Raw genomic sequence first — 20,956 nt, forward strand, 5'->3', positions numbered from 1 at the left:
TCCGAGTAGTGTGTTCGGTGTGTTGGTATCCTGGACAGATCGGCATTCTCACTCTTGGTTTTGGTTAGATCTGCGTGGTGACTCCTGCTGGTGTTTATCCTGTTAAGTTCGTTCTGATTGTCGGCTTCAGGATAAGAGTCTTCCATTTCATCTTCGGCTATTGCGTCAAGTGCTTCCTCGTCATCATTTGCTTCCTCGTCGCGGCTGGGTGATTCGACTTCCTCCAGAGGTTGACCACCAAAGATTTGGGCCTCCTCCCGTTTTTCGAGTCCATGTTGTTGAGTATATGCGGATAGTGCTTTAGCCTTGACTGTGTCTCTCTCTAGTTGCCTTTGGACAGCCTGCCTGAGTTGTTTATACTGGCGCAACGACTGCATGGTCGTATGTGAAGGTTGGGTGTGTCACAGGAAAACAAAACTTTTCTGGACGATGTGAGAAATGACGAGTGTAACAACAGAGGTCTTGGGGTGCCCCAGATCGTTGGGTGCCCTAGACTTATATATCATGGCGCCACTAAATGTGCGGTCGTCCTTCGGTCAGAGATTGCTGCGAAGGGTAACGGGTCAGAGGCGCGTAAGACCAAGGGACCCACTCTCACCAACCCCAGATTAAGATGGTTGTTTTTCTTGCTCACCATCTTATCACATCACAGCTGCGTTGTTGTGTCCCGAGCTTTGTAACAAGATGATTGCTTCGCAACTACCATCCCTACATTTCAGATAACTGCGTCCAGCATCTGTCCTCATGGTTGCTGTTGTGTGTTCGATGACCGGTGTAAAGGAGAAAAGTCGGGTTTGGCGCAATCTGCTCGGCTTCGGTACGACATCCCGACTAAAAGGGTTCCGAAGAACTGACTCCGACATCAAGGTCTGCATTTTTAGAGCAACACTCTGATCGGAGCTCCGAGCAAGTCGTTGGTGAAAATTGCGTACACACAATGAAGAAGATCATCCTCCTTACAGCGCTATCAGTTGCAGATCTATCATTGATTGTTGGCTTTGTTCTGCTTCATCAGTTGTGCATGCCTTCGACTTGTCAATGCTTGATTCGCTCGAAGCAGTCTGGAACAATGGTCAAGAGGGCGTATCCGATATCGTTTGAGATGTGCTGGTTGAGACCATCGCCCAACGCCTTCTCGGACAATTGATACTTGGGAAACTTCTAGAGAATGGAGCTATCAATACAATTACGAGGAAACTGCTTGGCAGCTATCATTTGTGTATCTACTCCTAGCACCAAGTGAGCATGCTTGCGACGAAGCAGGGCGAACATTGCGGTTAGTGCGGATAGTGCGGAATACAGTCTTGGGAAGTTGACAATCCCAAGACCTTGATTGCTTTTGTGGATCATCTGTGAGTCAGCAAGAAATGGATAATCATTGAGCAACGGAAAACGTTCGGTCAGGAAATGGACTGAGAAGAGGAAGCATGCATCAGCGCAAAGTTGGCTGGCTGGATGCTTGTTGTTCCTCGAGGGGTAACCCTGTCTAGGGCAAATGCACGGACTCAAGCTTGGCATGCCACAGCGCAGCCGAGTTTTCGCACACTTGCAAATCCGTCGCCGCTTCCCTTCTTGAACCTGTCACGCACAATTCCTCACCAAAAGAACCCGATTCTCTTGGAAGACAGCCAGCATCATGTCGAAGATCACTGTCGCCGGAGTGCGCACCAACGTGCAGGAGCTCCTCAACTACTCCCTCAATGAGAAGAAGCGCAACTTCCTCGAGACCGTCGAGCTCCAGATCGGCCTCAAGAACTACGACCCCCAGCGTGACAAGCGTTTCTCTGGTACCGTCAAGCTCCCCAAGGTCCCCCGCCCCAACATGGCCATCTGGTACGATTCGAAAGTCTGAAAGAGCAAGGGAGGACACGACGGCTGACGGACAACCACAGCATTCTCGGTGACCAGCACGATATCGACCGTGCCAAGCACGGCGGTGTTGACGCCATGTCCGCTGAGGACTTGAGAAAGCTCAACAAGAACAAGAAGCTGATCAAGAAGCTCGCTCGCAAGTACGATGCCTTCATCGCTTCCGAGGCTTTGATCAAGCAGATTCCTCGTCTCTTGGGCCCCGGTCTTTCCAAGGGTAAGCGCATCTGCAATTTCTACACAACTCGGAGCATTCACTAACAAGCAAAACAGCCGGCAAGTTCCCTACCCCCGTCTCTCACTCTGAGGACCTTTCTGGCAAGATCACCGAGGTCAAGTCCACCGTCAAGTTCCAGCTGAAGAAGGTTCTCTGCATGGGTGTCGCTGTCGGCAACGTCGACATGACCGAGGATGAGCTGATCGGTAACATCATGTTGTCCATCAACTACCTCGTCTCTCTTCTCAAGAAGGGCTGGCAGAACGTTGGAAGCTTGACCATCAAGGCTTCCATGTCTCCCCCCAAGCGCGTCTACTAGAGGACATTCATTTGTTCGTTAGTGGTGTGTGCTCCTTATGAAGGAAAGAAAAAAGTACCAATAATGTTAGCAAGCACGGATGAAAATCAAGATGACTTGCAACACCCAAAAATGTTTCTTTTCCTGGTCAGTGATTTTGTGACATGTATTACAACACTACTTTTTGAGATCTTCGAAAGTTCATCAATTCGTGGTTTAGACGCATAACATGGTATGAAGATGTGAGTAGATTGCGATACGTCTATATCATAGACAGCAGATAGCTGGCGCCAGCATGACTTCAATGTGTGACTAGTCAAGCATGATGAGACGGAAGTCTTCTAAATGCAGACGACGTTTTACGAATGGCGAGCGCGTAATGCGCAAACACAATCTTGTCTTGCTAATATCCAAGACCAGAGAGCATTTGCATTCTGCACGAACGCTCTGTAAAGTGTCACTGTAGAAAAATCTACACCAGAAAAAAACTTCTTCAAATTGAAGAGATGTCGCAGCCCTCCCACACCTCCGTCGCACATTTGGCGTTACACGCAGATGTTAGGTGAGGGCTCACTTCCCTCTATGCGCCAGGGAACGATACGAATTCCATAGAGAATAGGAAAACACATAGCAAGCCGCCGTAGCGGAAGCGCAAAGTGACATTAGTCACCTACTGATAGATAGAAAAAGAAACTTAGTTGAGGGCGAGGACCAGGCAAGTTTTATAGAAGCTGCAAAAGGTCTGTGCTTGGCTTGCGCAGTGGCTTATGTAAGCTTCGACGGTGATGCGTGTCGAGGGGAGCACCCTGGCATGATACTGAAATGCACGGCAGCAAGGGTTTGAGTACTTTGGGGTGTTCATAGCCTTGAAAGGTACATATCTGTAGCACATGGAGTATATCTGTATCCTTTGATTACGACCAAGATCGTGCTATGGTACCTTCGAAAGGACACAAATTTCTTTCACTAAGCTCGCTACATGCCATGTGTTCTCGCCGGCCTTGAAAATGATCGCCTGGAATAGACACGCAAGTTTTATGTTCATACACCCTCCCAAACAAGTCATATGCTGAGCCGAAAGTGATTTGAGTATTAACTTTAGTAATACACGACAATTAGCATTGTTGAAAGTGAGAAGTAACATCTCAGGTAGGATCGGCTATGGAGTGAAGTCACGTGCGCGAACAATAGGCAGGCGGTCCAAGCTCAATCGCATCGCATTCCTGTCCATCTCAGCTGTCGTTCGTGTCCATCTCCATCACTTCTGACCACCACCCCTTCTTCGATCCATCAGCAGCACCTGTTCCCTTGATTGGACCATCAGGCGCTTTTTCCCTTTTCAACTCACAACTCGCAACTTACCTCGAATCGCGTCGCTCTTACGCGCCTTACCTTACACCCGACTCCCTCACACCACCCACACATCACCAGCAATATGTCTGCCGAGGAGGATCTCATCGACTACTCTGACGAGGAGCTTCAGACCACTGAGCCCACCGCCACCACCACTGACGCCGCCGCTGCCAACGGTGACGCAAAGAAGGCAGATGGCGCCGCACCTGCTGCAGGCGCTGCCACCAAGGGCAGTTACGTTGGTATCCACTCGACTGGTTTCCGTGACTTCCTGTTGAAGCCCGAGCTTCTTCGCGCCATTACCGACTGCGGTTTCGAGCATCCTTCGGAGGGTTAGTCCATTCATCATCATCCTATCTAGCGCGCGTCTCCATTGCTCCGATCGTCCGTCCATCTCCAAGCGAAGCTCCATCAGGTAGAAAGCAAGAGGAGGCAGTCAGCGTTTCTTTGCATTTGCCAGCCACCTGGACACATCCCGCGTCGCCAGTCCGCTCTGCGCTACATTTCGACTGTGGTGCAGACTCGACTTTGGTTTGACAGCTGCCGGATTCCGAGGGAGAAGCCATGCCGTGAACACACGAGCAATGCGACAAAAGGCGCGTCATGCAGTCTGACCTTTGGTCTGAATGAGTCTTGTGTGCCTGGCGCCAATTGAACTCTTGATTTGCAATCTGGACGCGCCGTCTCCCGGCTTTGTTTTGCACCTCTGTTTTTGGACAAGTGCTTTTTGATCGCATAGTTGATTTTTTTCATTGATCGCAAGCCTACTAGCGAAGCCTGGACAGGAGATGGACGGACGCTTGCTTGATTCACGCGAACACATTACTACTTGGCAAGACCGATTCTGACATAGCTGCGATATCCAGTCCAACAGGAGTGCATTCCTCAAGCCATTCTCGGTAACGATGTCATCTGCCAGGCCAAGTCCGGTTTGGGAAAAACTGCCGTCTTCGTTCTCGCAACTCTTCAACAGATGGAGCCCATCGAGGGTGAGACCTCGGTCCTGGTTATGTGCCACACCCGTGAGCTCGCCTACCAGATCAAGAACGAATACGCCAGATTCACAAAATACATGCCCGACGTCAAGACCGCCGTCTTCTACGGTGGTACTCCCATGCAGAAGGACATTGAGCTCCTTTCCAACAAGGAAACTCACCCTCACATCATCGTCGCCACTCCCGGTCGTCTGAACGCCCTCGTCAGAGACAAGAAGCTCCGCCTCGGCAACATCCAGCGCTTCGTCCTCGATGAGTGCGACAAGATGCTCGACCAGATCGGTAAGCTCATTTATAGCCTTTGGCATTTTCAACAGCTAATCCTCGAATAGATATGCGCCGCGATGTCCAGGAAATCTTCCGTGCTACCCCAACTCAGAAGCAGGTTATGATGTTCTCGGCCACACTCTCTCAGGAGACCCGCCCCATCTGCAAGAAGTTCATGCGTAATCCTCTGGAGATTTACGTTGATGACGAGACCAAGCTCACTCTCCACGGTCTCCAGCAATACTACATCAAGCTTAGCGAGGCCGAGAAGAACCGCAAGCTCAACGACCTCCTCGACGAGCTGGAATTCAACCAGGTCATCATCTTCGTCAAGAGCACTCTCCGTGCCACCGAGCTCGACAAGCTTCTGCGCGAGTGCAACTTCCCCAGTATCGCTGTTCACTCTGGTGTCTCTCAGGAGGAACGGTACGTATCTTGCTCTTTGACAAAACAGACAGAAACTGACTTCCTCGCAGTATCAAGCGTTACAAGGAGTTCAAGGAGTTCAACAAGCGTATCTGTGTTGCTACCGACGTCTTCGGTCGTGGTATCGATATCGAGCGTATCAACCTTGCCATCAACTACGATCTTCCTGGTGACGCCGACTCCTACCTTCACCGTGTCGGTCGTGCTGGTCGTTTCGGTACCAAGGGTCTCAGTATCTCCTTCGTCAGCAGCGAGCAAGACCAGGAGGTTCTCAAGACTATCGAGAAGAGATTCGAAGTCGCCTTGCCGTAAGTCCTCATGAATGTTCTCAAATCCTAAGTGCGTTTGCTAATACACCTCTAGTGAGTTCCCCGAGGGCGGTATCGACTCCAAGAGCTACATGGCCAACTAAATCACTTCTTTCGTACCAAACAACATGGAAGATGTTACTCAACAAAATTGAACTTTGGGCGAGCGATTGCAACAGGGCACGCGCGACGGTGTACTCTTAGCTTCTCTACTATTTAACGAACATCAAAACCTCCAATCCGTTGACGAAATCTCCTGTCTTCATTCAGAATCTCTCCCACCCCTCGTATGGCGTCCCAATTGTCTCAAACGCCCTTGCACTCCCAAGTTCCAATCTTCAGTCACAGAACTTGCGACACCCCAAAAGGCTGATATGCACTAAAAACGACATGTACCGTATGCAAAGGCAGCCAAGAGCTTTTCTTTTAGCTTTGACATGAACCGTGTCTTATTCTCAGAGGTAGTTGATCGACTACTTTGAAGACCCGATTGTGTCTCGCGCCAGGCATGGTCTTTGATCTCTTCGTGGCGCACCGATCCGCAGCTCTTTGATTCCTCTTGAACAAATCGTCGAGCTCCTCCCTCCACCTTACAACTCCGTCATCGTGCTGAAGACCGTCACGATAATGCGATTGATCTCTTCTACAAAGGCATTATGAAATGTCAAGATGCACAGTTGCGTTCTGAATATCGGGCTGACCATGGAGATAGCCTTCTAAGGGATTCTCTCTATGAGTTCGTCTTCATTGTTGTAGGACCACTATATCTGTAGATGAACATATAGTCTTGTCTTCTCTTGCCCTCTCCACAACACACCTGGAAGCATTTGTCATAAATGAGACCTAGTATATGGCACTATCATGGGCGCTCTCATTGTTGGGCTCAGGTGTAGGTGTTTCGCTGGTACTGTGCAGAGAGGCATTGACTTAGTGACCTGTGAAAAGTTATAAGAGATATAATCACCCTATTTGGATGGACCCTGCTCGCTGATACGTTCCCATATTTCTAGCTTCGTTGCAAAGCTGAAATTGCATAGCTCACAGCTGAACGGTCCCTCTTCGATTTGTCGTTCGTGCTGCATATTGGCATCAACGTACCTAAGCGCTGCTATATACACCCCTAAACTTTCATGTCAATATCGAGAGTGTTCGTTTATGAAGCCCCTTCTCACAGCCAAGTTGGCACGGGAAGGAGTGTTGACCAAATAACCATTTCGCATGACTTGTTTGTTCCATATGCTTGTAGAAACTCACGTGCAGTTGTAGCGAAGCTCACGATCTCTCGGCACCACGGCGCAAGGTATCGAAATCGCATATCCTCATCGCCAAGCTTGTGGTGTAGTAGGCTATGATTAATTAGCCCATGTGCTCGACTGCCGTTGGCTTTGCAGCTTGAAGATTCTTTGTAGTAACAAGCGATGCTCGTGAAGTTTGTTGAGAGTGACAAGTGGTGGTATAGCTTGAGATGTCAGCGCATGTCAACGTGTGAAAGAGGTCGGTGGCTCAACACAAATTTTCCATGTATGGTGCTCGGCTGGAGTGTACAATGGGAAACAGCAAAGAGATTGTCACGAGAGGCATCAGTGAAGGAGAAACATAAATGTGGGTGGGGTATCATTATGTATCCCTGGGTTTTTGTCTTTTTTCATTTTTGCGCTTTCTAAATGCATGCCATGAAGCTCATTAACCCATCACTTACTGCAGGACATGTTACTCTCGTAGTGATCATTGCAACGAAGAGCGACAGAGGTCTCAAGCAGTTCACACCTGTACTTGGGATCAGATACAGGCGATCCGCCAACGTGGATGACTCGTCCAGTGCTGTGTCAGCACTTTACAGCTTCTGCATGGCAGCGATATCGCTGGACTGGACGTGGTCCTCGTCCTCCTGGATCTGCTCCTGGAGCTCATCGAGCGAGATCTTGTCATCCTCAACGACCAAGTTGATCTGGAGCTTCTTGATACCGAAACCGATGGGGACAAGGGTGGAGGCACCCCAAACGAGACCATCCTTCTCAATGGCACGGACGTTGGCCTCGAGCTCCTTCATGTCGGTCTCATCGTCTGGAATATTGGTCAGTACAAGATGTCGTTTGCAGGTTGATATTGCAGCACTCACCCCAGGGCTTGACGTCCAAGGTGACGATAGACTTGGCAGCGGGCTTGACCTTGCCGGCCTTCTTTGCGGCGTACTCCTTGAGGCGCTCCTCACGGATACGGGCGTGCTCAGCATCCTCCTCCTCATCGTCAGAGCCGAAGAGGTCAACGTCGTCATCATCCTCCTCCTCAGCGTTGGCAGTGGCCTTGGAGGGGTTGACGGTGAGCTCAGCGGACTCAGGGCCGTAGGCAGTGAACTCCTTGGTTGGGTCACCGGGGAGCGAAGAGAACTCGGACTCGAAAGAGGCGATGTGCTTGTACCAGCGGTAGGCGTGGGGGTACTTGGCGACGTCAGGGGAAGCCTTCAGGGCCTGGAAGGTCTTGACATCGGCCTGGGAAGGACCGTATCTACAGATGCTGTCAGCTAGATGTCGCCGAGGACTAGGTTGAGTGACAAGGTTGTGAAGGTGAGGTATCAGTGTTGCGACAAGCGCATTGTTTTGACATCGTGTAGCGGGGTCTTAAGCCGCCTCAGAAACACGGACCAATTTTTTTACATCCTGTAAACGAAGAGGAGGGGTAGGTGGGAGGAGGGGAGCTCTTTCAACATACCCAACAATGTAGGAACGGGTCTTGGTCCAGTTCTCAAGGACTGATGTCGGGTTAGCGCCTAGCTACAAAGGGCGGCGAGCATGACGGGAGTAGCGTACGAGTGAGGCCAGCGTCGGAAACGAAGTCGATGAAACCCATTGTGATTGTGCTATGTCAAAAAATGTGAGAAGAGGAAAAAGAAGAGGATACGGGGAAGTTGAGGCAGACTGTTGGACGAGGGGCTCGCAATTTTTCCAGCTCACAGCGCGGTTACTTCCGTCTGGACCAGAAGCTCTGCTTTGCTTTCTCTTTCGCCCTCTTTCTGTTTCGAGCCCGTCTTGGCGCTGCCCGAGGAGCTTTGACGCGCTGCCTTGGAGTCGGTGACATCGACATTTTCGAGAATCGCGTAGAAGCATCGTCAATTGCCATCGCGCTTGAGTAGTTCTTGTAGGCAGTTAAGTATATCAAGCTGCTGTAGGCCATATTGCGACTCCCTCCTGTCCAGCAAACCAAGTCATAACAATCTGTCGCTTTCACCATGCTCGCGGCAAGAAGCAGATGCGTCTCGCGCGTTGCCACATTGCGCGCGAGCTCTCTAACAGGCCTCGCACGCTCAAAAACTCGACTAATATCACATCCACCATCACCCAGAACACTTCAACCATTATTATCGCAAGCTCGTACTTATGCTAGCGGTAGCGGTCGACCACACCCGCCGGGCGGCACCCACCGCATGAACATGAGCGGTGAAGAAGAAAAGCCCGCCCTGGAACAGTATGGTATTGACCTTACACAACGCGCCAGAGATGGCAAGCTCGATCCCGTCATCGGAAGAGATGCTGAGATTCAACGAACCATCCAAGTCCTGTCACGCCGTACCAAGAATAACCCAGTGCTCATTGGCTCAGCGGGTACTGGTAAGACTGCCATTCTCGAAGGTCTCGCGCAACGAATCGTGCGAGGAGACGTTCCCGAGAGCATCAGGGAGAAGAAAGTCGTCTCCTTGGATCTCGGTTCACTCATTGCTGGCGCAAAGTTTCGTGGCGACTTCGAAGAACGTCTGAAGAAGGTACTCGAGGAAACCCAAAAAGCCGAGGGCAAGGTCATCCTATTCGTCGACGAACTTCACACTCTTCTTGGACTTGGTAAAGCCGAAGGTAGCATCGATGCTAGCAACTTACTCAAGCCTGCTCTATCTCGTGGTGAGCTACAGTGCTGTGGCGCCACCACCCTGAACGAGTACAGATTGATCGAGAAGGACGTTGCTCTTGCTCGACGTTTTCAACCTATCCTAGTTGGTGAGCCTAGCGTGCAAGATACAATCTCTATTCTTCGAGGCATCAAGGATCGCTACGAGGTGCATCATGGTGTCCGCATTACCGACTCGGCTCTCGTTGCTGCCGCTACATACAGTAATCGATACATCACCGACAGATTTCTACCAGACAAAGCAATTGATCTGGTAGACGAGGCCAGTAGTGCTTTGCGACTACAGCAGGAGAGTAAGCCCGATGCGATACAGAAGCTCGATCGCGAGATCATGACCATTCAAATTGAGCTCGAGTCGCTACGAAAGGAAAAGGATATCGCCAGCCAAGAACGCAGAGAGCAGCTCGAGAAGAATCTCACCCTCAAGCAAGATGAAGTCGGCCTGCTCACTGAGAAGTGGGAAAAGGAGCGAGCAGAAATTGAAGAAGCCAAGGGTATCAAAGAGAAGCTCGAACAAGCTCGCCTTGATCTCGAGCAGGCCCAGCGAGCAGCTGATTTGGCTCGTGCCAGTGAGTTACGTTACAGCACGATTCCAGAGCTGGAGAAGAAGCTTCCGAAAGAGGGTGCAGAGGGGGCAGTCGATGCTGATGGTAACACTCTCTTGCATGACTCCGTCAACGCAGACGATATTGCTGCAGTTGTCGCACGAACGACCGGAATTCCTGTAAACAAGCTGATGTCAGGCGAGATTGAAAAGCTCGTTCACATGGAGGACACTTTGCGTCAATCTGTCCGTGGTCAGGACGAAGCGCTCACAGCCGTCGCCAACGCTGTTCGCATGCAACGTGCAGGACTGAACGGCGAGAACCGTCCTTTGGCATCTTTCATGTTCCTAGGACCTACCGGTGTTGGCAAGACCGAGCTTTGCAAGAAGATGGCCGAGTTCCTCTTCTCCACTGAGTCTGCAGTTCTTCGATTTGACATGAGTGAGTTCCAGGAGAAGCACACCGTCAGCCGTTTGATCGGAAGTCCTGCTGGCTACGTAGGCTACGAGGACGCTGGTCAACTCACCGAGGCCGTTCGACGAAAGCCATATGCTGTGCTTCTGTTTGACGAGTTTGAGAAAGCACACAAAGACATTTCAACTCTTCTCTTACAGGTTCTTGACGAAGGCTTCCTCACTGATGCTCAAGGACACAAGATCGACTTCCGCAACACCATGATTGTGCTGACGTCAAATCTGGGTGCCGAAGCACTTCTGACAGATGAGAGCTCCAACAGCGAGATCTCAGCTGAGGTCAAGCAGAATGTCATGGATGTGGTACAGTCGGCTTATGCCCCCGAGTTCCTGAATCGTGTTGATGAGTTCATCATCTTCAAGCGTCTATCACGCGAAGCTCTCAGAGACATTACCGACATTCGTCTCAAGGAGCTGCAGGCCAGACTTGATGATCGCAGAATCAAGCTCGAAGTACCAGACGACGTCAAAGCTTGGCTCTGCGAGAAGGGTTACGAGCCTCGCTACGGTGCCCGCCCTCTCAACCGCCTCATCTCTAAGGAGATTGGCAACGGATTGGCCGACAAGATCATTCGCGGACAAATCAAGACCGGAGATGTTGCTAAGGTTGCCGTTGGCTCTGACGGAGAACATCTTGAGGTTCTCACACCTGAGTCCTCATAGTGACTTGTTTTCGGAAATGTAAGAATAACGTGTAACGCATAGCACAGGAGTTTAGAGAGGAAGGATTATATGGGCTTGATTTGGAATTAGCAGAACAAGACATGTACATATGTAAGATACCAGCTGATAATGAAGACACCACTCAATGTTGAGTTCATCCAGGTGAGAAGGAGCGCTCAAAGGCAGATCGCTCCTTCCCAATGTATGATTCAGCCTTGCACCTTCAAAATTCCGACCTTAGCTGACCAACCAACGTAAACAATAATTTTCATCACAACAAGGTCGCCATGAATCCGCATCGTGGTTCATCAAGGCGCGGCCGTGAAACCTCATCTTCGTCTGGGCGTGGTCGAGGTACCTCGTCCTCTAGCCGTGTTCGACGTGGACGTGGCCGCGGTCGTGGATCATACTACAATCGCTCCAATGGCGCAACCTCTCGCAATTCATCTTTTCGAGCACCACGACAGCAATCGGTCACTCCTTTGACTGCTTCAAGACTGACAACCCCCAACCCGTCCATCAACTTTAGACAAGGTTCGTCCGTCCCGAGTGTGGTACATCAAGTACCTCGACAACCACCAACCTCAATCACACCCTCGCTTCGCCGAGACGACTACGACGACAATGCCAGTGACGAGACTCTTGATGAAATCGTTATGGCAGTAGACTGGAAGCCTCGCGGTACCGTCGGTTGTGCATATTACGTTGCTGCACAAGAGAAGTTGTACTTCATGGAAGATATCGAGCTAGGCGGTCTAGACATTATCGAAGCTCGTAAGTGTTCAAAGAAATCCTCGCCCTTTGTCGCCACTAACAGAAGGCAGTGAAAATATTCATCAAACCTACCATCATTCTTGTGTCGTCTAAGCTCGACGACACAGTACTGGACAAGCTTGATCCAGATCGACGGAATATGAGTGACGGGGATAGTACAGCGTACGGCATGCCGGCTTTGTGCTCGCCCCGTCCTGTATCCGAGTTCTCCTATGAATCGGCCAGAAACAGGCTTGCGGGACTCAAGCTCGATCATGAGGATGGACCCAAAATCACATTTGTTACTCCTGGAGATCTTGTTTCTGAGAGCAACGAAGGACACATAGCTGGAGACGCTGCAGTCGAGAGCCGCCAGGGGCAGTTGCTCAGGCTGGCTGGTTGGATTGATGTCGATAGCAGGGTGACTGTCGGTTGTGCTGGTGCAATTCTTGCGTATATTCATCGCAAACGGGCAGCGACCTTCTTGCCTGGCGATGTTGCTGCTCAGGCAATGCACCGTATCTCAACAATCGAGATGTTTACACTTGCTGGATCTATGTAAGCCCTCCGGCAAGCTATACCTTTTTCTTCCAAGATAACTGACAGGGATCAGGTTCGTCAACGCGGATACATTGCTTTCACTGCAAATAATTCAGTCCGAGTCGCACCCACATTCGCACAACCAAGGTCCTGCGAAGACAAACTCGGGTTCCAAGGAAGGTTTCTCCGTCTACGGTCTGTTTCATACTCTCGCGCGTACTCCGCAGGGCAAGCTCTTGCTGCGACAGTACTTTTTGCGACCCAGTATAAACATGGACGTTATCAACGAGCGCCTTGACACCATCAGCTTTCTACTCCGTGCTGAAAATTCAGAACAAATGGAAACACTGATCAAGAATCTGAGCAAGATAAAAAACATGAGGACCGTTATGATCAAACTCCGCAAAGGCATCAGTGATGCTGGAGTAAGCAAAAGAGGTCCACCAAACTTCATTTGGAGTGGCATTCGCCTATTTGCATACCATGCCTTACAGATCAAAGACTGTTTTCAGGAAGTCATTGGCGGAGAACGACTCGCGATTCGAAACAAAGTCATGGAACAATTCCATGGTGTTCAACTTGCTGAAGTTGGCAAGAGCATTACTGAGGTGATCGACTTTGAACTCTCCCGAGATGAAGGTCGCAATGTTGTTAGACAAGGTGTGGATCATGATCTGGATGAGCTCAAACGGACCTATGAAGGGCTCGAAAGTCTTCTGATCCAGGTCGCTTCGCACGTCGCCCAATCAGTACCTGCAGATTTGCACGCAAACATCAATGCCGTGTTCTTCCCTCAAATCGGTTTCTTGATCGCGATACCTCAGGACCCAATCACTGGTCACGGAGTCTTCGAGGGGCCCGAGAACGAACCGTGGGAGAAGATGTTCACCACTGAAGACTTTGCCTACTACAAGAACGAGAATGTCATCGAGATGGACTCGTACTTCGGAGACATATATGGACGCATCTGCGGTCAGTGAGTTTTATCTGGTGTTGGATCATGCTGACAATGCTTAGACAGAGAGATCGAAATCATTCATGAGCTTGCAGAAAAGATTTTGCAGTACGAAGATCTTCTCACAACGGCGTCTGATGTGTGTGCTGAGATTGATTGGTAGGAGCTGCCAAAGCGGTGATACCTTGCAATGACTAACTCATAAACAGCATCCTAGCTCTGGCACAGGGAGCGAGGAATCATAATCTTGTACGGCCACGACTGACAGAAACGAATGTTCTGGATATCAGAGGCGGAAGGTCAGTTTGTATGAGGATTGATGATCACAAGCTCAATGCTCATCATGGTAGACATATCCTACAGGAAAAGGTCGTGTCGAACTTCATTCCGAATGACACTCTCCTGGCGGGCGGTGAGGGCGAGTCATCGATTGATTATCAAGGAGACTCATCTGCAGCACCCCAGTATCTCACAGAGGACGGTAGTGTAATACCGAGCATGATCTTGGTGACGGGACCGAACTTCTCGGGCAAAAGTGTCTACCTCAAGCAAGTGGCCATTATCGTGTTCATGGCACACGTTGGGAGCTTTGTACCAGCGACCAAAGCGGAAATCGGTCTCACAGACAAGCTCATGACACGAGTGGCAACTAGAGAGAGCGTTTCAAGGGTGAGTCTTGCAGCCGTATCGTAGGACTACTGAGACTGACTTCATCAGAATCAAAGTGCCTTTATGATTGATCTGCAGCAGATATCCGTGGCATTGAATCTGGCCACAAACAGGAGCTTGTTGATCATCGATGAGTTTGGCAAGGGCACTGACTCACATGGTAAGCCCCAAAACAATCTTTCTTGAGTTTGTAGTTGACATGTTGTCCAGATGGTGCAGGACTGGCTGCCGGCGTCTTCAACCATCTGCTCGAGAGAGGAGACGGATGTCCCAAAGTCATCGGTGCTACACACTTCCATGGTATGTTTTTAAGACAGATTTTTTCCAGTACGGAACCACTGGTCTGACGTTCATACAGAAATTTTCGAGAGCGGCTTCCTCCTTCCTCATGAGCGTCTTGCCTTCGGCCACTTCGAAGTCCGTGTAGACCCACAGTCACAACAGATTGACGAGCAGTTGACCTATCTCTACAAGTAAGATCTGCACATACTCATGTTATAGCATCGATCATTGCTAACACCAACATAGCTACAAGCAGGGACGCAGCAACAACAGTTACGGCACAGTCTGTGCAGCCTTGAACGGTATATCGTTAGAGGTCACGAACAGAGCTGAGGAACTTATTCTGCTTGCTGCTAGAGGAGAAGATCTAGTCGCGGCGTGCGCGATACTGTCAGAAAGCGAGACAAAGGATCTCGAGGAGGCAGTATGCAATTCTCGAGACTAAAAGACAAGAGATTGCTTGCTGACTGACGTGTAGCAAGATATTGCCAGAGCCTTTTTCTCGATGCAGATCCCTGAGGATCCAAAAGAGTCTCTGAAGGAGCTGCTTGGAATCGAGTAATAATCGGATCCTCTGTTCAGTCGTGAGTCATGAGAGGAAATTGCTTGGTGGTGATGGCTCAGCCTGACCATGAACACAGTGCCAGTGAAAGAAAACATGGAACAGTCAAACATGTCTTTGCTTGGTATTGTAAGAGGCGGCTCAGAAGGTAGCTCAAGATACAAGGCTACACATAGCACATGTGCAAATAGATATAATACAGAATGAATTACATGACAAGGAGACTGTCTATGAAGTCAAACCTTGGTAGTAGACTTTTCTCACATCGACCAGCTTGCGACCACGAGCACGGGCGACGTCTTCAGGTAGGCGTTGCTTCATGAGAGCTTCGTAGGTGGCCTTGACGATGTTCATGGGGTTACGACTGCGAGGGCAGCGGGCGCTGAGGTCTGAGATGCCTGCTGCACGAGCCATTTCGTAGATGAGGTGTTGGCATCTGTTGCCAAAGCCTTGAGGTAGAAATGTTAGCATGAAGACTGTTAACAGTGGTAGGTGTTGCAAGGAATATACCTGGTGGACGGGAAGAGAGCTGGACGACAGAAGCGCCGACCTTGCCCTCGACCTCACCAAAGATGGTGCGGTTCTCATAACGAGGAATGGGCTTCATGTTCCTGATGGCAGCATACTGGGCTTGACGGATGGCGTCTTCGTCTTCGCCCGACTTGCCCTCGCCAATACCCAACATGCCGTTCTCGTTTCCAGCGATGGTCAGGTAGTACATTGACTGAATCTTACCCATGCGGGTCTGGTTGACGACACGGTGGTTGACCAAATTCTTGCATCTGATCTTTCTGATTGCCTCTTTGGTCATACCAGTCTGCTGCATCAAACGCTGAAGATGGGGATCATCATCCTCAGACTCGAACTTCACGCCCAAACTCTTGATCTTGGGCATCTCAGGAGCCAAGCTGTCTGCCTGCGAGTCCAACGTGCCCTTGGGCGAGAAGAAAAAGTTGTTTGCGTTTCCGATAAAGGCGTTCCACTCAGCGACTTCGTTGGGGCCTTCGAAGTGGTCTGCGTACTTGCGCAGGCGGGCGCGGCGCTCGTCGGGCGAAAGGTTGTCGCCGGGGTATATGCCAGCTTCAATGCTCTTTATTAGCAGCTCTTGCTCGAGTGCATCGCCGTCCATGCTCTCCATGCGTGTCTCGTATTCTTGGCGTCTGCGATTAAAGTCTTCGGTCCATTGGGCAAAGCGCTCGAGCACTTCGTCTTCGGTGCGCATGCGGATGCCGGGATCAATGTCTGCAGTGGGAGCGCGTACAGGCTTGTCCACCAGCGGTTGGATCTTTGCAAGGTCGTCGATGTAGTTGAGAGCGAAAGTGTCGCGGCGGATCTTGCCTTGGGTAACGACATCCTTGGGGTCGATAGATGCTTCTGCGGCCTCGATGGCGCGCACCTGGGCAGGAGTGTATTTCAGAGCCAGCAGTTGCTTTTCTCGCGGCGTGTAGGGCTTGAATGTGCGGGCGGCCGAGTCGACGCGCTGTTGGACGAGGCCGAGATCGACGGCTCTGACATTTGGGTATGCGGGCTTGCCTTTTGCTGATGCTGCTGGCGTTGAGCTGAAGGCGCGCGACGACGAGGGTTGCGACTTTGGTGTCGCTGCCGGGGCGAAGCGGCAGAAGAGGCAGCGTGTCGTCTTCATGGTCCTGGATAGCGGCGAGAAACAACTAGCCTTCACACAGACACAGAAAGCAACGACTGGTATACGCCCGCAACTGGGACGAATTTCAGAATGCCAAGAACAGACCTGAAGGTTGCGGAGTCTCGGAGGTGGAATAATCCTGGCATAACTGGCACAAAAGTGTGTGCATAACTCTGGTCAGCAGCATTGAACTCCAGTTTTGCTGACCATTCGCTTTTTTGTTCCTCAATGCTGTCGCGACACTTTTTTGCTGCCACTCGGTCTATTTCACTGTTTTCTTCTAGAACCACATTGCTGTCCCGTGCAGCCACATTCAGACCGACCATGGCTGATTCAGCACCTGCTCAGTCCAACCAGCCTCAGAAAAGGAAATTCAATGAGGGAAAGAGACACTTCAAGAAGAACAAGAAGCAAAAGCAGACTACCGTCAAGGAGGGTTCCAATGAAGAAGTCTTGATCGCCGATGTCCGCGCCCTACTCGAGAAGCACTCGATCGCCTCGAAGCCTGCCGAAGACCAACCAGAAGAACAAGCCTCATCTCCCAAACTACCAGAGCCTTTCACTGAGTACGATGTCACAATTGAAGAACTCTCGTCCACTGGCGACGGTCTAGCTGTCATCCCTGGTTCCTCCCAAGTTGCTGTTGTTCCCTTCACCGCCCCTGGCGACAAGGTTACTGTCAAGATTATCAAGCATCTGCAAGACACAAACTACACCTTGACCGATTTTGTCAAGGTCCTCGAACCCTCGACCCACCGCGATGACTCTCTGCCCAAGTGCGGCTACTTCTCCAAGTGTTCTGGCTGCCAGTTCCAATTCCTCCCCTACCAATACCAGCTGGACCACAAGAAGAGCATCGTCGAAAAAGCCTACAAGAACTTCTGCAACCTGCCCGCACACCTTGTCCCTGCTATTGGCGACACAATTGGCTCACCTCTGCAATACGGATACCGTACCAAGTTGACTCCTCACTTCGATGGTCCTCCTGGTGGCAGAAGGGACAGACGTCAAGGTGTCAAAGCTGTCTTCTCGGAGGTACCGCCGATCGGTTTCATGCTGAAGGGAACTCGTAAGACTATGGATATTGAGGATTGCCCTATCGGTACGGATGCTGTGCGCATGGGTATGAAGAACGAGAGAGAAAGAGTCAAGGTCGAACTGGAAAAGTACCAGCGTGGTGCCACATTGCTGCTTCGTGAAAGCACAAAGCGTATCGACAAGAAGGATCTACCTCAAGGGCAGCAGACCAACGGCGGTGCTGCTGAAGAGCAACCTATCGAGACTCAGGCTGCTGCACCAGCGAGCGAGTCCAAGGACTACATTGACGAGGACCGTGGCGCACACATTCATCGCAAGACATGCGTCACTGACCAGAACGCTGTTTCGACAGAGTATGTCGACGACTTCCGCTTCGACAACCCTGCCGGTTCTTTCTTCCAGAACAACAACTCTATTCTTCCCAGCTTCACTCAGTACATTCGCGACAACATTCTGCCAAAGGACCAACCAGCGGATGCACCCAAGATCACAAACCTGATCGACGCCTATTCTGGCAGTGGCCTCTTCACCGTCACTCTATCACCTCTCTTCAAGAACTCCATCGGCATCGATGTCTCGACAAAATCCATCGAGTTCGCCTCCACAAACGCCAAACTAAACAACATCCCTCCCACATCTGCGCGCTTCCTCGCTGGTGACGCCAACAACATCTTCGCCGAAATCAAGTTCCCTGCTGCCGAGACTGCCGTCGTCATTGATCCTTCGAGAAAGGGTTGTGATGAGAACTTCCTTGGCCAGTTGCTGCAGTTTGGACCTGAGAGGGTGTGCTATGTCAGTTGCAACGTGCACACTCAGGCTAGAGATGTGGGTGTCTTGGTTGGAGGTCTTGCTGGCATTAATGGAGGTAAAGGCTTGTATGAGATTGAGAGTTTGAGAGGCTTTGATTTCTTCCCTCAGACTGGTCATGTTGAGGGTGTTGCTTTCTTGAGGAAGAAGAAGGATGTTGCTGTTGCTTGAGTAGATGCTTAATGAAAACATTCTTTACGACACAAATATCGTTCATCTCACGCGAATCCTTCATTGCCCCTGGTCTCTTGTATAAATATCGATATGCTCGAGTACAACAAAGTCCAAGGTGGACAATCTCATAAAACAGAAACCCCCTAGCCGCCGTGATTGCTTGGGAGGGCAGAGAAAGCAGAGCTTCCATCTTGATTATTGCCGTGCGAGGACTACTGGGACCCCTCATGGCTGTACCAATTTAATGGCACTGATCAGAATCGAACCGGTGGAACTAGACGAGAGACACGCGAGAGCTAGATCGCTGTGCTATTACACCGGTTCGATGTGAAGATGGCTATCTAGTATGATCATGATGTTGTAGTGCTTCTTGGAGGAGTGAAGGGAAGCGGATGCTTGACCGGGGGTTCAGGGGCAGGCGCGTCTCCCTCGATCTTGCCGCATTCTACAACTTCATATCATCTATTTTATTCAGAAACGGCTTGAGCTGCCAATGATTCAAGAAAACATCCCACATCGGGGAAGGAGCATTAAAAGTCTATGATCTGTTCGAGCTGCACAATCGTTCGTCCACCAACATCACAGCTCATCACATTCCTAAATCACCTCCCTGAGCATGTCTATGCCTTGGCTGGCACCCGTTCCAACCAATGCTTCGCCGCCACTCAATCCATCCTCAAGAGGTAGAAGCTTCTTTCACCTTCCTCAGCGATCCGGGAGACCTTTCTTATCTTCCAGCGGGTCACGACACCGATCGTCTTCACTTCCATCGCTCCGTCGACGATTCCCGGCTGATGAGATCGAACGCGGAATTGACAAGCTCCAAGCGATCGCCATCCGTACCCGCCGTAGCATCTCGCGAAGAACAAGACGGGCCAAAAGTGTCTTCTGGCCGTACCAGCGATGGACGCTCTGATGAAGCTCGCTTGGGCTTGCCCAAGGACTGGACCATCTATCCTGTCTCACGGCACTATGGTCATGCATCTCACACTCCCAAACGAGACTATGATAACATTGACTTTACCAAATTCGATTTCACTCGATCCATCGAATTCTCACTGTCTGGTGACATTTCCGAGTCGATGGAAACACTACCTCCTTATGGTTCCCACGCCAATTCTGCTGACCAACTCGAAGACAATTTGCCACAGTATCACGTAGATGATGAATTTGGCTCCGTCGTCCAGGCCATCTATAATCAGAATGCCGAACTTCGCAAGAAACCGAAGCTTAAACACGTTCGTCCCCTTCCTCGCGACTTTACTGCAAATGAACTCAAGGAACTTCGACGCAAAACTCGCCATCGGATCAGAGTGGTGACCAGAAACAGCTTAGGCTTGACTGTCAACCTTGGTCTCGCTTCTGTAGCACCACAGATGCTTATCGCTGCCGCCATCAATGGTTTCTGCTTAGGCATTGGTGCTTACAAGTTGCACCAACATCTACGGTTTCTCGCATAGAATGACTTGAGAGTTCAGAAGCGCGATGTTATTGTTGCTGTTGTTGAAGGCATCGCTGTCAAACTCGTCTTCCTCGCCATTACCCTCAACAATGACGACTTTCTTGTCCTTACTCATGAGTTTGTCTCTGCACACTCCGAGCACATCGCCCCTATCTTGGAAAGCATCCCTGGTTTCAGCCAAGCACATCAGGCCTTTATGGCACCCATTGAAAGAATACAGGAAATGCTGGGCCTGCCATCAATGGCTCAGCGAGCTGTAGAGTTTGGGACTGGCGGCGGCTGGTACGATCCTGCCGATGTGGTGTTGAAGAACATGTTCTTAGTCGGTGCCGTGCAGGTGGCCATGGAAACTGCAATTGATCAGATCCAGGACCGATTATCGAGAGCCAAGGAGCATGTCAGGGAACATCACGCCCACAAACGTATTGCAAGACAAAGGGCCTGTGAAGTTGAGGGCGTGGCGTGGAGTCAGAATGTAGAGGTGTTGTTCAAATTATCTGCTCGAGAGGAGAAGCTCGACTAAAGAAACTCTTCCTGAGATCAATCCATCAGTATTATGAGTCTGTTTGTCGCCACTTCAAATGGTAGTGTTCTGCTAACGAAGTCTTGTGAACCTTCGGGCTGCTGCTCCCAAAAAGCTTGCTCATGCTTTCTCCTGCTCTCTAGACAGAGTCTCTCTTTCCCGCTCAGCCTATCTTCAGTCTGTGGCCACTGAGGTCAATCAAAGATATCGAAGAGTTGATGGAAATGGAAAGCTTTCG

General features: G+C 50.5%; 9 protein-coding genes across 9 annotated transcripts; 6 read left to right on the top strand and 3 right to left on the bottom strand.

The window, feature by feature from the left end:
• Positions 1 to 38: 38 nt before the first annotated feature.
• M437DRAFT_23706 (uncharacterized protein) lies at positions 39 to 377 on the bottom strand (the record flags this gene model as incomplete). Its single annotated transcript, XM_041019061.1, has 1 exon — positions 39 to 377. A coding segment is annotated over one exon (339 nt), but the record flags the coding sequence as incomplete, so codon positions are not given.
• A 1,259-nt stretch (positions 378 to 1,636) lies between these two features.
• On the top strand, positions 1,637 to 2,405 carry M437DRAFT_53367 (ribosomal protein L1; the record flags this gene model as incomplete). The annotated part of the gene is made up of 3 exons (XM_041022519.1): positions 1,637 to 1,833; positions 1,893 to 2,086; positions 2,143 to 2,405. The coding sequence occupies 3 exons, from the start codon at positions 1,637 to 1,639 to the stop codon at positions 2,403 to 2,405; spliced, it is 654 nt and encodes a 217-aa protein (XP_040878055.1).
• A 1,414-nt stretch (positions 2,406 to 3,819) lies between these two features.
• Positions 3,820 to 5,837, top strand: M437DRAFT_76990 (DEAD/DEAH box helicase; the record flags this gene model as incomplete). The annotated part of the gene is made up of 5 exons (XM_041026725.1): positions 3,820 to 4,069; positions 4,604 to 5,014; positions 5,065 to 5,425; positions 5,476 to 5,733; positions 5,789 to 5,837. The coding sequence occupies 5 exons, from the start codon at positions 3,820 to 3,822 to the stop codon at positions 5,835 to 5,837; spliced, it is 1,329 nt and encodes a 442-aa protein (XP_040878056.1).
• A 1,730-nt stretch (positions 5,838 to 7,567) lies between these two features.
• Positions 7,568 to 8,580, bottom strand: M437DRAFT_67798 (uncharacterized protein; the record flags this gene model as incomplete). Its single annotated transcript, XM_041025000.1, has 4 exons — positions 7,568 to 7,797; positions 7,853 to 8,238; positions 8,443 to 8,482; positions 8,541 to 8,580. The coding sequence occupies 4 exons, from the start codon at positions 8,578 to 8,580 to the stop codon at positions 7,568 to 7,570; spliced, it is 696 nt and encodes a 231-aa protein (XP_040878057.1).
• A 580-nt stretch (positions 8,581 to 9,160) lies between these two features.
• M437DRAFT_86332 (P-loop containing nucleoside triphosphate hydrolase protein) lies at positions 9,161 to 11,311 on the top strand (the record flags this gene model as incomplete). Its single annotated transcript, XM_041028433.1, has 1 exon — positions 9,161 to 11,311. One exon carries the CDS (start codon positions 9,161 to 9,163, stop codon positions 11,309 to 11,311), a length of 2,151 nt encoding a protein of 716 aa, XP_040878058.1.
• A 287-nt stretch (positions 11,312 to 11,598) lies between these two features.
• Positions 11,599 to 15,072, top strand: M437DRAFT_67800 (uncharacterized protein; the record flags this gene model as incomplete). Its single annotated transcript, XM_041025001.1, has 11 exons — positions 11,599 to 12,085; positions 12,136 to 12,622; positions 12,678 to 13,576; positions 13,622 to 13,718; positions 13,769 to 13,858; positions 13,910 to 14,228; positions 14,277 to 14,388; positions 14,439 to 14,528; positions 14,587 to 14,701; positions 14,757 to 14,934; positions 14,989 to 15,072. The coding sequence occupies 11 exons, from the start codon at positions 11,599 to 11,601 to the stop codon at positions 15,070 to 15,072; spliced, it is 2,958 nt and encodes a 985-aa protein (XP_040878059.1).
• Positions 15,073 to 15,300: 228 nt separating this feature from the next.
• M437DRAFT_53303 (uncharacterized protein) lies at positions 15,301 to 16,714 on the bottom strand (the record flags this gene model as incomplete). The annotated part of the gene is made up of 3 exons (XM_041022505.1): positions 15,301 to 15,521; positions 15,583 to 15,988; positions 16,277 to 16,714. 3 exons carry the CDS (start codon positions 16,712 to 16,714, stop codon positions 15,301 to 15,303), a joined length of 1,065 nt encoding a protein of 354 aa, XP_040878060.1.
• Positions 16,715 to 17,038: 324 nt separating this feature from the next.
• M437DRAFT_52923 (uracil-5--methyltransferase) lies at positions 17,039 to 18,730 on the top strand (the record flags this gene model as incomplete). Its single annotated transcript, XM_041022440.1, has 2 exons — positions 17,039 to 17,969; positions 18,015 to 18,730. 2 exons carry the CDS (start codon positions 17,039 to 17,041, stop codon positions 18,728 to 18,730), a joined length of 1,647 nt encoding a protein of 548 aa, XP_040878061.1.
• A 653-nt stretch (positions 18,731 to 19,383) lies between these two features.
• On the top strand, positions 19,384 to 20,718 carry M437DRAFT_86336 (uncharacterized protein; the record flags this gene model as incomplete). The annotated part of the gene is made up of 2 exons (XM_041028434.1): positions 19,384 to 20,152; positions 20,207 to 20,718. 2 exons carry the CDS (start codon positions 19,384 to 19,386, stop codon positions 20,716 to 20,718), a joined length of 1,281 nt encoding a protein of 426 aa, XP_040878062.1.
• Between the last annotated feature and the right edge of the window lie 238 nt (positions 20,719 to 20,956).

This window comes from Aureobasidium melanogenum (assembly GCF_000721775.1).
Source record: "Aureobasidium melanogenum CBS 110374 unplaced genomic scaffold scaffold_17, whole genome shotgun sequence".
Lineage (NCBI taxonomy): Eukaryota > Fungi > Ascomycota > Dothideomycetes > Dothideales > Saccotheciaceae > Aureobasidium > Aureobasidium melanogenum.